A 17,777-nucleotide genomic window follows, 5' to 3' on the forward strand; every position below is an offset into this window, starting at 1 on the left:
ACCACTCCCAGTCCTTTATCACACTGATCGTCTCCTGGTTGTCTTAACTCAGAGGTATCTTAGTAAACATCACCAGAACGTTGTCATCCCTTTTCACTATTCTGGTGTGTCCTGATTCACCTTACGAGCTGCGGGGGTAATTAGTGTCACCTGCGGGAGTTTTATACCTGTGTGGGCCAGGTGTGAGCTGTGGCCAGTCAGCCCTTATGGTGCTTATTGTTCACAGTGGCCAAGAGTGTCAGCTCTTATGTGGAGCCAAGAGTGTCAGCTCCTATGACTGGCCAAGAGTGTCAGCTCCCATAACTGGCCAAGAGTATCAGCATGTGATTGGCCAAAAGTGTCATCTCCTGTGACTGGCCAAGTGTGTCATCCCCTGTGGCTGGCCAAGAGAATCAGCCCGTGATTGGCCAAGCATAAAAGTGATTGTGTGGTCGAGATATTGGCGTTCCTTAAGTGATTGGAAACGTCATTGTCTGTTATTGGCCAAGAGCGTTCGTGTGTGTGACTGGTGAGATGGTGAGTGACGTTGGTAATGTTGCTAAGTTTATATATATTTGTATTAAGAATTCATTGTGAATTTTATTAACATACTACAAACGTTTCCCTCGTTGTTATTTATATTTTAGTATTATTTGTATTTCACTTATATTCAAAATACACATAGTCGTTTGGGTTCAGGAATGATCTGAAGTTAGACATATACTTTAGGCAGGTATCCATTTTTATTTTTTCGTCTTATTAATATCACTCGTAAGATGGTCAGAGGTGCAAGACAACACTGGCTGTGATAGGCTGAGAACGTCGACCTCTCCAACCGAGGGGGGAAGAATCGCTGTCTCTGATTGGTCAAGAGTGTCGGAGAATCTGATTCGTGGAGTGTGTCGGTGTACATGTTTAGCCTTAAGACTGGGTGGAGTGATGTGGAGTGCCGTGGAGTGGTGTGGAGTACCGTGGAGTGGTGTGGAGTGGCCAGGAGCGTCATGCTAGACTATACGTCCTTCTCCCTGGAGACACAAAGTCGAGACCCACTTTTACATCGGTGACGTGGATGACTTACCTCACCACTACCCCCACCCCCACCACCCCCACCACCCCCACCACCCCCACCACCACTACCCCCACCACCACCACCACCACTACCCCCACCACAAACACCGTCTTAATCACACGCACAACCACGGCTTAACTATCACCATCCTACACAAACTACTTCCTTTATCCAATTCCATTTCAATTTTAATTCCAGTGATCAATTACTTAACCCCCTCCTCCTCCTCCTCCCTACCACACGCCACGACATCCAACAATTCTTCTTCCTCTTCTCCTTTTTCTCCTCCTTTTTCTCTGTCATCCTTATCCTCTTCCTCTTTCTTCCTCCTCCTCCTCCTTTCTCCGTCTTCCTTATCCTCTTCCTCCTCCTTCTCCCTCTCCTCTTCCCCTCCATCTCTTCTTCTCCTCCTCCTCTTCTTCCTCTCCCTCCTCCTCCTCGCTGTTCGCTAGGATCCTTACACTTATCCTACACCAGGATCCTAACTCCCAAGGATTCTTAGGATTATTTTCCTCCATCTGGTTACGTCAGAGTACAGTCACACGTCACTTTGGTCACCATGTGGGAGCTTGGGTGTGGCTTTATGCATCATGGTACCCAAGAATTAACGGGTCAGCTTCAGCTTATTGACCCCAGCTTATTGCACCTGACTAAACAACACCTTACGCTAACCTAACACTAAACTAACCTAATCTGACCTAACCTTACCTAACCTAACAGTGACCTAACCGTACACTAAGCTAACCTAACCAAACACTAACCTAACCTAACCTAACCTAACCTAACCTAACCTAACCTAACCCATCCGGTGAAATGAGCTGGTGTCTAATCATTTGGTGGTCCTTAACGAATGAGTCCCTGAGAGGCTGGAGGCCAGGATGGACAGTCTTACCGTACTCGCTTGACTTGTTCGTTCATATCGGGCAAGATGTTGGTTAGGATTATGGCATTTACAACCTGATACCACCCAGTTGGTAGTGTGTGTGTGGGGGAGGTGGGATGAGGGTGGTGTGTGGGGGAGAGGTGTGGGATGAGGGTGGGTGGGTGTGGGATAAGGGTGTGTGTGTGGGAGGGGTGGGATGAGGGTGTGTGTGGGGAGGTGGGATGAGGGTGGTGGGTGTGGGATGAGGGTGTGTCTGAGGGGGGTGAGTGTGATGGGTGTGTGAGGGGTGAAGTGTGTGTTAGGTGAGGTTAGGTTAGGTTAACGTCTTCATCACCATCGTATACAGTAAGTGTTGGTCACCGGCCTTCTCTGTCTCTCGTCTGGACACTTGAGTTAAGATGTTATCTGTTAAGCTTAATGTTTACTGAAGGTGATGGATGATGTGGCCAGTCACACACACACACACACACACACACACACACACACACACACACACACACACACACACACACACTCTTAAGACACATACACACACTCTCTCTCTCTCTAGATACATACACATAAACGTTCACCCAAAACACATACACATATAAAAAAACCACATAATAGAAGACTGTAAAGAGACAAACAGACAGACAGAGCTATTGATGTATACCCGTGTGTCAGCCTCGGGACGTCACAATGTATACAATAAAGAAGAATCTGCATCACAAGTCCTCCTCTCTAAGCTAATGATGACAGGTTAAAAAGTTATGTGTTCTTGTTCTTATGGGGAGAACAAGACCTAACAGCTGATGAACAAGATGTATTGACTCAACACTATTGACTGACTGCTTGCTTGGACATCATCACAAAGCTACATCAGTGTGTCTTAACCTGGAGTCAATTATACCTGGAGCTTTTAACGAGGAGTGTACCTGTCACATACCTAATATATGACGATAATTCAGAGCGACACACCCCGGAGCTCCGAAACCTCGACCTAAGCTTCATCCACTGGACTTGATCGCTACTTTATTCATTTTTTTTCCGTTAATTGTGTCGTATATATATTTTTTTCTTTTTAATTCTACCTTTATTTGATAAGAGATGATAATTGGTGTAAAAATTTAGGTTAGGTTAGGTTAGGTTCTCACACGGCCATAAGGAGACCTCGTTAGTGTGGGTTAGGTTAGTTTAGGTTAGGTTAGGTTAGGTTAGGTTCTCACACGGCCATAAGGAGACCTCGTTAGTGTGGGTTAGGTTAGTTTAGGTTAGGTTAGGTTAGGTTCTCACACGGCCATAAGGAGACCTCATTAGTGTGGGTTAGGTTGGTTTAGGTTAGGTTAGGTTAGGTTAGGTTAGGTTAGGTTCTCACACGGCCATAAGGAGACCTCGTTAGTGTGGGTTAGGTTAGTTTAGGTTAGGTTAGGTTAGGTTAGGTTAGGTTAGGTTCTCACACGGCCATAAGGAGACCTCATTAGTGTGGGTTAGGTTAGTTTAGGTTAGGTTAGGTTAGGTTAGGTTCTCACACGGCCATAAGGAGACCTCGTTAGTGTGGGTTTCATGCTCACTGGTTCGTGTTGCGGAAGATCTGACCCTTGAGGCGGAAGGTTATAGACTGCTACTACCGCTGCTGATACTGCTGTTTTGACACGACCCTTTTTGTTGTTGTTACTATTATTGTTGGAAACAGGCCAGTGTCCTTGCCCCCAAAACAACAACGGCAACAAAAACAACAACAGCAGCAACACCACCACCACCAACAAAAATCCGTCCTTGCTAACCTAACCTAACCCAACCTAACCTAACCTAACCTAACCTAACCCAACCTAACCTAACCTAACCTAACCTAACCCAACCTAACCTAACCTAACCTAACCTAACCCAACCTAACCTAACCTAACCTAACCCAACCTAACCTAATCTAACCTAACCTAACCTAACCTAAGCAAACCACCAGATAGGTAAGGCTTCAAACCTCCCCGAGTATGTGAAGAGCAAGAACAGCATCGTGGATATTCCCGAGAGTCTTTTTGTCTGTCCGTGTGTAGAAGCAGAACCCGGACACGTACCACGGACAAGGACGTAAACTTAATACTTTTCACGTCCGACAATCTCAAAACACATTCTCGGCATCCCAGACGACGCATTGCCAGCATACAGTGGCGCAGAACACGAACACAAAGACCTGCTGACCCTAGTGTGTGTGTGTGTGTGTGTGTGTGTGTCTGTGTGTGTGTGTGTCTGTGTGTGTGTGTGTGTGTGTGTGTGTGTGTGTCTGTGTGTGTGTGTGTGTGTGTGTGTGTGTGTGTGTGTGTGTGTGTGTGTGTGTGTGTGTGTGTGTGTGTGTGTGTGTGTGTGTGTGTGTGTCTGTGTGTGTGTGTGTGTGTGTGTCTAAACTCCTAACCACGTCTGAGCACGAGAGACACGAGGACTAACACTTAGACAACACCTGTGAGATTGTAACAGACGACTGAACACACCTGAGATATATACCTGTAGGAGTGTGTAGGACTGTGTAAAGGTGTGTAGGACTGTGTTGGAGTGTGAAGGACTGTGTAAAGGTGTGTAGGACTGTGTAAAGGTGTGTAAGACTGTGTAGGAGTGTGAAGAAGTGTGTAAGATTGTGTAGGACTGTGTTGGACTGTGTAGAAGTGTGTAAAAGCAAACAATTTAGAATCACAACCCCACTGCTACAACAACACCGAATAATAGTTATATTATTGACAACTATAACAGAAGCTAGTTGTTAAGAGTAAGACCTAGGCCAGACTAGACGGTGATCCAATATCCTGAGTTGTGGGGAAGCCAGCCATTGTTTCCCGGGCAGCAGAAGGATGGTGGTGGGTCTGTTATTGTTGTGGAGGTGGGGAGTGTCGTTGTTGTTGTTGTGGAGGTGGCGAGTGTCGTTGTTGTGGTGGTGGTGGTGGTGGTGGCGAGTGTCGTTGTTGTTGTGGTGGTGGTGGCGAGTGTCGTTGTTGTTGTTGTGGTGGTGGCGAGTGTCGTTGCTGTGCTTGTTGTGGTTCTGGTGGGGCTATTGTTGTTCTTGTTTTGTTGTTGTTACTGCTATTGTTGTTGTTTAGGATAGGTTAGGTTAGGATGGCACTGAACATACTACCCCCTCCTCCCATCCCTTCCTCCTCGTGGGTACAATTCACTTAACATACCATAAAATTAATACTCTACCTCAAGCACCTGTGATTGACACTCATCTTAACTACAGCTCCCAGTGTAGTACATACCCCCCCTTCCTAGTGTGTGTTTATATCCTGCCAGTTAACTACACGTCTTATCTTACTTGGTATTCATAAACGCGAGGACTATCAGCATTATCGTATACGCCATCTGGTGATTTGGATTGGTATTGCTGTCTATGTTGTTGTAGGTACAGGTGGTGATGGTGGTTGCTGTGTGTGGTGGTGGGTGGTTGTGGTGTGGTGAGATGATGGTGGTTGCTGTGGTGGTGGTGGTGGTTGTGGTGGTTGGTGGTGATGGTGGTTGTTGTGGTGGTGGTGGGGGTTGTTATTGTTATGGTGGTGGTAATAGTGTTGTTGTGGATGTTATTGTTGTGGTTTTGTTGTTGTTGTTGTGGTCTCTATTAGTCCCTTGTTTCCTCTCACGCTGACCATCTCTACCTGTTGTCACCCTCCCCCGCACTCTACCTGCCACTACTGACTCGAGACAACACACTGTTCCTCATCCAGCACAAATATAGCTTAATTCCTCTGCTGTCTCACGTCTGCTGCATCTTCCGTGACAGGTGAGAGAGAGAGAGAGAGAGAGAGAGAGAGAGAGAGAGAGAGAGAGAGAGAGAGAGACTACAATAAGTTAATCAACGTAGCGAGACTAATCACATTACCTCCCTAGACCAACAACACAACCTGTTCCCACCAAATTGATTTAATTAAAGCCGGGTCAACTAATCCCCGGGGTCAAGGTCATCTATCCTCAGCTATCACTTTAACCTTGGGCGATGGAAGGTCATGGGGTTAAGGTCAAACGTCACGTGAGGGAAGGGTTAAGTGTTCGTTCTCCTTGGTTTTGGTTTTTACAGTTGCGTGTGTGGGTTCTGTTGTCCCTCTCCTCTCCTCTCTCCCACCTCCCCCCACTCCCCACCTCTTACTCTCCCACCTTCCCCCACTCCCCACCTCTTACTCCCCCACCTTCCCCCACCTCATACTCCCTCATCATTTCCCTTACTCCCACTCCTCCTTCTTCTGCGCCTTCTACTCCCCCTCGCCTCTTGTAGCTCCTGATAAACAAAGTGACGGCTGACACAGGGCGCTGGCCGGGTCTTACGAGGTACAGAAGGCAACAGTCTGAGTGGCATTGGTCCTGATAAAACCCAACCCAGCCCAACCCAACCCAGCCTTAACCTAACCCAGCCCAACCCAACCCAGCCCAACCCAACTCCAGCCCAACCCAACCCACCCTCATGAATAAAGTTAAAGTCCGCGATGATGAATAACAATATAAGAATGTGAATGGCAGTGACTCTCAGGTGTAAGTGAGGTTTAATGAGCTAAGAGTGCCAGGTGTAGCGACCTAGTGAAGAGGGCGTGGTGACCTAGTAGTGTGTGTGTGTGTGTGTGTGTGCGTGCCTGTACTGTGTATGTGTTTAGTGGGTCATGTGCTGGTAGTGAGTGGTAGTTATCGCCATCAACACCCACACTAATTACTCACAAGAGGAGGTACAGAAACGACAAAAAATAAATACTCGCAAATGGATTTAGTCTATGAAGAGGTGTGGTGATGTTGACAGGTGTGGTGGACAGGTAAGGTGGGCAGGTAAGGTGGACGGACACTATATAATAAGACTAAATTTACTCATCCTTAACACCAAAGACATGATGAATTATGGTGGGAGGAGCAACCTGATAATTGTCTCTGTTTTTACTGGTGTGATCATCGTCCGGGGAGGAGGAGCTTCTTTTGACAACCTCTAACGCCATTGGTTTAAAACTAGTCGGGGTTGAGGAGGGGGGCGTGACCTCATACCTGGGTAAGGGGACGTCTCAACAGGTACTTGTTTACTGAATGTCGTAGTGTGGTGGGTGATGACGCGTTCCTGTGAGGGCTTGAAGGTAAGATGAGGTGAGGTGAGGTGTGTTTTCTGCTTTCTCTCGAGTTATTGTGATGATGCCCTACACTGCTGATGGACAAGTGAGAGAGAACAACGACAAAGGTAGAGAGAGAGAGATAGATATGCAGTTAAAGAGAGAGGAAGAGAGAAAGAGAGACAGACAGGGAGAGAGTGAGGAAGACACGGAGATAGATAAATAGAGACAAGATAGAGAAAGAGACAGACAGACAGGAGATATAAACATGGTAAATTAAACACGAAAATCGGAAGAACAAAACAGAAGGCGTAAATAAGAAACAAATACAATATAGAGAGATATAAAGGCTGACTTCCACGCCAAGCTAAATGATAATGATCGAATGACAGTGAAGATAATCCCTGGTAGAAGCCGTGTCCTGGCGGTGTAATCCCCCCCCCCCCCAGCAGGTAATGAGACGCAGGGCAGGTGATCCCCTTACTTATTACAGGTGGGAGAGACAGTGAGGGAGAGGTGTGAGGGAGAGAGGGGTGAGGGAGAGGGGCGAGGAACATACAGGTGAAGGAGAAACAGAAAGGTGAGGGAGAGACAGACAGACAGGTGAGGGAGAGGCAGACAGACAGGTGAGGGAGAGACAGACAGACAGGTGAAGGAGAGGCAGACAGGCAGGTGAGGGAGAGACAGACAGGTAAGCAGGGTAAGATAAAATAAATAAAACCTTTTAGGTGTTTGGTGAAGAGAAGAAAATAATCAATAAAGAAGATGGAAGCAGAAGAGGAAGAAGCCACTTTACCAAGAAATATTAATAAAGAAAGTAAATAAATGTGTATGTAATTATGTATCTACCTGTGTGTGTGTGTGTGTGTGTACCTCAACGTTTAAGAGACCAGTAAGGCATTCTCCCAGTTCTAATCCTCTTCAGTACAGTATTGGTCAGCAGCGGCGGCAACAAACACCTCAACTAGTCAGGCCAGAGTTCCCAGTCCAGTATTGTTATCGTTTACACCCCATCACTGAGTCGTCAGGGAGAGAACCACTTAACTCCTGGGGACACGCTGGGGTGAAGAAAATCGTCTGGCGTTAACAAAATAAAATCCTAAAAGTAGCGTCCCTGTAGTGAAGGCGTTAGTGGATACAGTTTCCTAAAGGGTGAATTTAAACTTTGTATTTTTTTATGAAATATTATACGTAACAACGGACCTTGGGATTTTGAAGTAACTATATTGAATTTCTTTCTAAATAGGGATGTAAGAACGCATCTGATTGGCTCACATAAGCTATCACATTCAAATATAGCAACCAATTAGGTTTCAGAATTACTCAAGAACTCATAATGATAATAATAATAGAAGTAACAATAATAATAACAATAACAATCAGTGTTATTCCCTCCCTCTCGAGCCCTGCTGAGATTGCAAACAAACTTGAGTTCATATACAAAACATTCTCTCTCTCTCTAGATAAGCTTAAATCAACTAAACTTACCCTATTTTTTTATTGGAAGCTTAGAGGAAGGTATACAACTATGGGTTCATATAAACTCGACCTACAATATTGATGAAACACATTTGCATGGTCGATCTGTGAGCGAGTAGCCACAATAAGAGCAACTAATTCTTTACAATGCCTCGACAGAAATGTTTTTGTTACAATTATAGATTAATTGATAAGCCCCAGCGTGTTGTCTTTGTTTTAGTCTTCTGAGTTCCATTGAGGATAAATACTTTTCCAACCAATCATAGGAGATAATAGCTTCAAATAATGACGTACGTTAAGTCTCCACCAATCGTAAACGTTAATATTCCTGATAGGTTAGATATGCTAATACTTTTAACGAATCACAGAAGGTTTATCATTCTACCACCCAGAGACCAAGCAAACGCAGAGGCTAACACACACACACACACACACACACAGTCATGCCTAGTCACAAACAATGAGGTTTCTCGACTAATAACAATACCTTCAACTCACAGGTACAAATTATCCTCAAATAATGACAAAAGACTACGTACAATTATCGACCTGAGACACCAGTGTTTACCTAGCATCGACCCGGCGCGGCATTCAGGTGTGTTTGGTCTTGCGCCGCGGTGTTCCTCAGGGGGAAACTTGATCACCACTTCTATTCATGATTTACATAAAATTATAGTTCTTACCGTCTGTGATAAATTTATGTGGATTTAATGTTCAAATGACACGAATTGATTCTCGCTCAGGGTTAGAATTTGGATTATTCAATTCCATAAAAAGATTAATAAGACTTTGAGTTAATAGCCATTCGGTATCAACAAATGATCAGGTTTTTAAATGGTAAATAGCCTCAATTGGTGCATTATTGCCGTTGTATAAATTGTTCTCTACTGCCTCACATTAACCTTAACACCAATTATGAATGCCTAGACACACGACACAAATAACTGGAGGATTATTGTGGAGGGAAGCAGATAGTGGTGTGGCTGAGGAAGGTTTTTGTATTACGTCAAGGTTATATTATAGAGAGATTTGAATCTGAAGAATGTAAACAGCATGAATGTAAAAGTTTATGGCAAGATTTATTTATGAAGAATGCTAAAAGAATATTCATATAAAAGTTTACAAAAGGGGATCTGTATTCATATAAAAATTCCATAAAAAATACAAAAAATATCTTATATTGTATCAGACGAGCCATAAAAGAAGGTCATATATTTTATCTCAGACTGATATATTACCAAACATTATTTATATACATATAAATATATTGCAAACTAATGAATTAAGCCAGCTACCTACAATATACCTTAATGTACAGACACTCAAAAAAAAAAAAAACTATCTGAACTCGGGGTGATCAATAAATTTCAGAGTGAACACTGTGACTCCTGTTGTCTCGGTAGGATTGTCAAAATCTTTCGTCCGTTGTGTCATATTTGTTCGACACAATTTCGTACAGAGACTTTTTAGAGTGACTGTACCTGGTTGTTCCATCTTTATAATCATTGGTCTTGTTCCTCCCTCTCTTATTACCTCCGTCACTACCTTATAATTATCACCCACTTCTCTCAATCCTATCTCGGTCCTTCATCATGTCTTCATTCTTCCATCCTTCCTCCTTCCATCCTTCCTTCTTCCATCCTTCTTCCATCCTTCCCTCTCTCCTTTCTTCCCTTAATTTTAATTTATTTTCTTTCCTAACTCTATTTTATCTTTGCTCTTCAGTACCTCCTTCCTTTCTCTCCTCCCTCTACCTCCTCCTCCCCTACTCCTCAATATCTACCTTGATATATTATTATGGCTATTTTAATCATATTTAATTACCTTTGGATTATATAGCGATTATATACCGACCATAATAACAAGGGCGATAATTACTACAGACAGATGAATCACCTTGACCACCTGTACCAAGTTCTTAATCACACTTATGTTAATTTATATCTAATTTGCATATAATTCCTTTGTTACATGTATATTAATACCTGTTGTTGGAAGTGAAATCATTTTCATAATAAGACGATATAATATTAAGAGTTAAAAGGGCAACAGCAGCATCATAGTATAGACGACAATAACAAATAATTATAAACGTTCTAAAGTGTAGAATGAAATCAGAAAAACAAAAGAGTAAAGGGATAATGATGATAAGATGATCCAACACTCTCCTATCTTCCCTCTTTTGTTTTATATCGAATCAAATCCCATGAATCATAAGGATAATAATAATAATAATAATAAGACCCAACTCTTTTTTACGTTCTCATTTATTTTATATCGAATCGAATCCCATAAATCATAGGGATAATAAGATGATCCAACACCCTCCTACCTTCCCTCTTTTGTTTCATATCGAATCGAATCGCATTGAAGTCTATATCATTTACCTTATAAAAACTAATGGCGTTGATGATGTATATAGTTTTAATATCTGACACCGGGACGAGGGGCGAATCACTGCCTGAATGAACATTATATAAAAACAGGTTATGAAGAAGTGCTTATATTATATCCCGCTCATATAAAATGGACTTGATTTTGTTGATACTTAAGAGTGTCTTGAAGCGTAAAAGTAGCTTACTGTATATAGTTGTAGGTAATTGTGACCATATTCAGTAGGTGTGGCCAGGTTCGGTAGGTGTGGCCAGGTTCAGTAGGTGTGGCCAGGTTCAGTAGGTGTAGCTAGGCTTAGTCGGTGTAGCCAGGATCAGTAAGTGTGGCCAGCTTCAGTAGGTGTGGCCAGGATCAGTAGTAGGTGTAGCCAGGATCAGTAAGTGTGGCCAGCTTCAGTAGGTGTGGCCAGGATCAGTAAGTGTGGCCAGCTTCGGTAGGTGTGGCCAGCTTCGGTAGGTGTGGTCAGGATCAGTAGGTGTTGCCAGCTTCAGTAGGTGTTGCCAGCCTCAACAAGTGTGGCCAGGCTCAGTAGGTGTGGCCAGGATCAGTAGGTGTGGCCAGGATAAGTAAGTGTAGTCAGGTTCAGTAAGTGTGGCCAGTTGATGGTCTCTCATGCGTAAATCAAACGAAAATTCTTTGTGAAATAAAATTTGAATATGAAAGAAAATTACGAAGACTTGGAGGAGGAGGAGGAGGAGGAGGAGGAGGAGGAGGAGGAGGAGGAGGAGGAGGGAGGAGGAGGAGGAGGAAGGCAGAAGAGGAGAAGGATGACCCGGGCAGTGGAGTAGGAGGAGGAGAGGACAGAGGAGGAAGATGGGGGCAGAGGAGGAAGGGGCAGAGGAGGAGGGGGCAGATGACATAACCCATAGAGGACGAATGTTTAACGTAGTTGAGTGACCCTGAGGGATAATCGCTTGGTGGAGTAGTGACTTAGTATCCAGCGAAACAAGTAACATAGGGGTTGGCCTTGGTGAGGAGTGCTGCCCTGGAGTGATGGTCAGCAGTGTGTTAGATGTCAGGGCACACGGAGGGATAACAGCTCAATCACCCTAACCTAACCTAACCTAACCTAACCTAACCTAAACTCCTGAGTTACCTCCTTCATCGTCAGTATCTTGTTCATATCAGCAAGAGTCACAATAGAGATATATAAGACACCAGTTAAAGAAGAGTCAGGTGAGGTCCAGGTGAGGTGACATACACAGGTACGAGGCAGAACACAGGTCAATATATAAACAACACTATACCCATTGAGTACTAGACCGTGACATATGATTACTTTGACCTCCAGGACTCGCTTCAGCTCGCCCACACCGTCAATTTAATCCAGATTACACTGTACAGGTTTTACTTGTTTTCGTGAGGAATGAGAAAGATGCTCAATGATTGCTGGAGAAAGGTGACCACTCTAGTAAAATGGTCGCTGAAGCAAGATGGTCGCTGGGTTCAACTGTTTCTTCAAGCAAGGTGGTCACTGTGTCAAGGCAAACGTTAAAGTAAGGTGGTCACTGGAGTATGGTAGTAAGATGTTTTTAATTACCACTCCCATCACCACCATCCACCCCCCTATCACCACCATCCACCCCTCCTATCACCACCAACCCTCCCATCACCACCACCACCCCCCTATCACCACCATCCAACCCTCCCATCACCACCACCACCCCTATCACCACCATCCACCCCTCCTATCACCACCAACCCTCCCATCACCACCACCACCCTCCTATCACCACCATATCACCACCATCCACCCTCCTATCACCACCAACCCTCCCATCACCCCACCACCCCCTATCACCACCATCCACCCCCTCACCACCATCATCACCACCAACCCTCCCATCACCACCACCAACCCTCCCATCACCACCACCAACCCTCCCATCACCACCATCAATCTGTCAGCACTACGAGGTTGCCAACACGACCCAGGGGAAAGGGACAACAATCCTTTCATTATTTTTAGCACCCGTCACCCTCAGCCACGCCCTCACTACATCATAATCCCCTACAGGAGGTCAGTCAGCGGCGGGAGAAAGGGTCACAATCGGTTGGCCAAAATATCAAAGCAGAGAAGAATGACCGAGTGAAGGTCAGTGACGTAACATACTTCGGTCATGTTGTTCTGAAGAAACGATTCATTCTAAAGGTTGTATAATATTCTGCACGCGCCAATACTTAGAAATTGTATACATAAATATATCTGTTTCAAGAGATTATATCACGGATTTAAATTATTTCAAGAGAGTGGGTATTTTTTTGCGGGGGGCGGGGGAGGGTGGATCTTTGTGTCTTTGTATATATAGAGACTTAAACAAGAATAAATATTGGTGTTGAGGTCTATATTGACTTAAATGTTTGTACAAGTTCAATTCACTCACACATAACCACTCGCATATCTATACACACAAAAACCACAACACACCCGCAACACATCCCCCCCCCCTCCCCACACTCGCCCCCACATCCACATACCCCCACTACACATATACTAACCCACACTCCCACCCACCCCTACACCCCACATTCAGGTACCAGCTATGATCCATAACAAAATCAGAGGTTCCCACACTCTCTCTCTCTGTCCTAAGATGAGACGTAAAAAACCCGTAGACTTGTGTCGGATACTGAAGGTTGGGCCGTGTGTGTACAGATAGAGGTTAGGTTAGGTTAGGTCAGGTTAGGTTAGGTTAGGTCCAGCTCACAAAGTTGAAGGGTTCCACAGGTAGCTCCGGCCTCGTGTTGGTTTTTACGGGAACAAAAGGCCACAAGTAGCCAAGGTCACCGATCACTGTTAACACGGTCGAATAATGTGGTCCGCTAATGGTTCCCTGGGCAGGTATGATTGAGAGGTCCACCTGTACTGCTGTGTGTGTGTGTGTGTGTGTTAGTTGTTCAGGTGTCTGTTTACTCTCTGTCTCTCAATTTGTCACTATCTTTTTCTCTTTCTACTGTATCTCTCTCTCTCTATCACTTCTTTCTCTCTCTCTCTCCTACAATCACCTCGTTTTGCCAGAGTATCAACACACACACACACACACACACACACACACACACACACACACACTTGACTTACTCCCTCAAAACCCTCCTCCTCGAGTGAGTGGTACAAGGTTCAGATCACTCCCTAGGGCACGATACTATGCCCCTGTGTGTACTCTAAGTCCTTCTCGCGTTTTGACTTGATTTCATTCCTGAGTAAAATTTTCCTTCTGTTCCCTGTGTAGAGAAGTATCCTCGAATATAGGAAATAAAGTAACGGCTAAAAAGTAACAGGAACTAAGTAACAGAAGTAGAGTATCAGTAAACAGATGGTTTCGTCCAAACTACCTAATTACCTCTTTGTACGGCCTAACCTAACCTAAACTATCATAACCTATCCTAAACCAGCCTAACCAAACTAAACCTAGCCAAACCTAACCTACTAACCTGCCCCCAACCCAACCCAACCTTCAGAAGTTAATGACCCGACTATTACTTCAGCAGTATATGAAGACCTTCCTCCCCGCCTCCAGAAGCTGTCAACACCTCCAGAAACCTGCTCACCACCTTCAGGATGACATACCTACTGTACTTTGATAATATAATAATGTGTATTTCGTCAATAAACTCCTTGTATGTATATTTTTATTCATATTTTATTTCAAGTATATGCTGCTACCTTTTTTCAGTAAATTTATACTACCATTGATACTTTTTTCCTAGTAAAATTTGTTACTTTTTTCCGTTCCTTTTTTCCGTTAGTTTCTTTCCGATCACCAGTATTTCCACCCCTGCAGCTATTATTAAACGAGTAATATTCACTCCACCCGACTATTATTAAGCAAGAGAGTCAATATCCCTCACTGGAATATAACCTCAATATATCGGATTTCATGATACATTATAACATGATTTTGTTATTTAATGTAATCGGGATTTTGTAATATAGGATTTTCTGGTGTCATTATAGGATTTGGCGATTTTAGTCATAGGATTTTTGTTGACGTAATAATGGAAATTTACAACTTAATAACACATTTTTTGTTACGTATTTTCATAAGAGTTTGCTAGACAGAATATAAAGATTTTGCCATGTAGTCTCATATAATTTATTTACGAGGCTTTTTCCCCAGCGTGTAAAAAAAAAGTTAGGAGAGAATGAGAGTTTCCAGAGAAGTATGGGGGGAGGGTGAGACGAGGAGAGAGAAGGGGAAGAGGGAGAAGAGGAGCAGAAAGAAATAGTAGAAGGAGAGGGAGAGAAGCGAGGAAAAGGAGAAAGAGAGAGAGAGGGGGGGGGGGGGGGAGGGAGCGGGAACAGGGAGACATGGGAGAAAAATAAGCAGAAGAGGGAGAGAGATGAGAAAAACTGGAGGAGAAAAAGGAAGAAGAAGTAGGATAAGGAGAAGCAATAGAACAAGGAAGAGAAAGAGTTAAAAGAAACGAAGGAGACATTAAATACCAAATTATTAACCACGTTTCAATTCAGTTACTGTTACCACATTATTCCTATTATTGTTATTACTAGTAGTAGTCGCCGTAGTCAAAGTAGTAGTCCGAGTCCATTAACACTAACGATTAAATTACGCTATAGACACACGTACAACACAACAGGTGATTCATCATCCTGTGGTGAATAGTACAGAAGCCTTCATTAAGCGGCCGAGCCAATGACCACCATAAAAGTCTCTAGAGGTGAGAGTAACCCGCTCCCTCGGCATGAAAGGACCAACGTCAAGGTAACTCGGAGCATAAAGAACCATCGGTGGTCATCCCATAGTTAGCCTCGGGCGACCCATCACAGGGCGCGTATATAAGGCGGCTGGACAGCTCCACCCTCACACTCACCAACACAACCTACACCATGAAGCTCGTGAGTAAACAACTTTCTAGTACTGACTGCCTCTGAATCTACCACTTTATATCTCTACAGAAATTATAATTATTTTCACTGTATATTTAACATCTATTATATTCCAGGCTGTGATCCTCGCTGTGGTTGCTGTGGCACTGGCCGACAAGCTGGCCCCCGTCCCCCTGCCTGCCGCCATCCTCCACAGCCAACAGGTCAACCCCGACGAGTTCGGTGCCCACAGCTCCGACTTTGAGGCAGAGAACGGCATCAAGTTCCAGTTTGCTGGCAACGAGGGTGTTGGTGGCGGTTCCAACATGGCCGGCTCCTGGAGGTGAGTTAGCGAGGCTCTGTGTCATTTGTGTTTGTAATAATACTATACGTATTTGTGTTTAAACATTGGTCTTGTGCATCACCTCATCTAACATCAAACATTGTGTCAGCTACCTCAAGGAGGACGGCAGTGTAGCGACAGTCCAGTTCGTGGCTGACGAGAACGGTTTCCAGCCCCAGTCCGACCTGCTGCCCGTGGCCCCCGCCTTCCCCCACCCCATCCCCCAGTTCGTCCTCGACCAGATCGCCTTCGCTGCTGAGGAAGATAAGCTCAAGGCTCAAGAGGAATAAGTCTAAGAAATAGACTCTGAGTCTCAAGTCTTTGTAAATATTTTCGGTCACCGACAACGATTTTATTATTTATCTATCTATTAAACTTTACGTAAATATGTTTTAAAAATAAAATATTAATAACACTGGATGTTTCATAAAGTCCTTCTAAGCGAGCGCCAATGTTTCGCTAATTCTTGTAGTGATAATAATCCACAAGTCTGGAACTACATCTCCAATAAATACTTCACCTTCTGTTAACATCACAGAACACATCAGTTGTAACCCTCGCCATAATACTGTAAACTGAACCCAACAAGTCACTTCAAGATACTGTCATACAGCTGCCACAATAGTGTTCAATTCTGTTCAACCAATAACAGGTACAGCAGTCTCGGTATTTAATGAACTTTGTGATTGGTAAAAGGAATAATGAATTATTTATCGTCTTGTGAGTTACTGAACGATGATGACAGTGTTCAGATGACCTTAACATGACGGTAGTTAATGAGGTACTTGACGGTGAACACAACCAAGAACCACCATAACTAACAGTGACCACAACCACCATAACTAACAGTGACCACAACCACCATAACTAACAGTGACCACAACCACCATAACTAACAGTGACCACAACCACCATAACTAACAGTGACCACAACCACCATAACTAACAGTGACCACAACCACCATAACTAACAGTGAACACAACCACCATAACTGTGACCACAACCACCATAACTAACAGTGACCAAAACCACCATAACTAACAGTGAACACAACCACCATAACTAACAGTGAACACAGCCACCATAACTAACAGTGAACACAACCACCATAACTAACAGTGAACACAACCACCATAACTAACAGTGAACACAACCACCATAACTAACAGTGAATACAACCACCATAACTAACAGTGAACACAACCATCATAACTAACAGTGAACTCAACCACCATAACAATAACAAATACTACAATACGCGTGTATTAAGGGACTCTAACCAAGACCCATTAACTCGTGTAAATAAAATCAGGTAACAAAGAGGATTGTCTTTGTTATTGTATTTCTCCTGACTGTTATCATTAACAACAAGGAACATTTGTATGGTGAATCCTTAGTGTGGTAAGTGGATACAGGTGAGGGTGTATGTGTCTGTCTGTATCATGAGGCTGACACATATACATGGTTGGGTGTGATGTGGATACTAAATCATGTGTTACTGTCAATGTCAGTACCTGTATCAGTACCTGTATCAGTGTCAGTACCTGTATCAGTGTCAGAACCTGTATCAGTGTCAGAACCTGTATCAGTGTCAGAACCTGTATCAGTGTCAGTACCTGTATCAGTGTCAGTACCTGTATCAGTGTCAGAACCTGTATCAGTGTCAGAACCTGTATCAGTGTCAGAACCTGTATCAGTGTCAGAACCTGTATCAGTGTCAGTGTATCAGTGTCAGAACCTGTATCAGTGTCAGAACCTGTATCAG

At 43.9% G+C, this 17,777-nt stretch overlaps 1 protein-coding gene across 1 annotated transcript; it reads left to right on the forward strand.

Moving 5' to 3' along the window:
- Positions 1-15,614: 15,614 nt before the first annotated feature.
- Positions 15,615-16,426, forward strand: LOC121855625 (cuticle protein AMP1A-like). The gene is made up of 3 exons (XM_042350689.1): positions 15,615-15,698; positions 15,806-16,011; positions 16,121-16,426. The coding sequence occupies exons 1-3, from the start codon at positions 15,690-15,692 to the stop codon at positions 16,299-16,301; spliced, it is 396 nt and encodes a 131-aa protein (XP_042206623.1). The 5' UTR covers positions 15,615-15,689; the 3' UTR covers positions 16,302-16,426.
- The last annotated feature ends 1,351 nt before the right edge of the window (positions 16,427-17,777 follow it).

This window comes from Homarus americanus, unplaced genomic scaffold (assembly GCF_018991925.1).
Source record: "Homarus americanus isolate GMGI-L3 unplaced genomic scaffold, GMGI_Hamer_2.0 scaffold1024, whole genome shotgun sequence".
Classification (NCBI taxonomy): Eukaryota; Metazoa; Arthropoda; class Malacostraca; order Decapoda; family Nephropidae; genus Homarus; species Homarus americanus.

Bases quoted from the DNA above. Each gene is read 5' to 3' on its own strand.
- LOC121855625 (XM_042350689.1), top strand. The intron at 16,012-16,120 runs GTGAGTTAGCGA...ACATTGTGTCAG, and splicing joins AACATGGCCGGCTCCTGGAG to CTACCTCAAGGAGGACGGCA.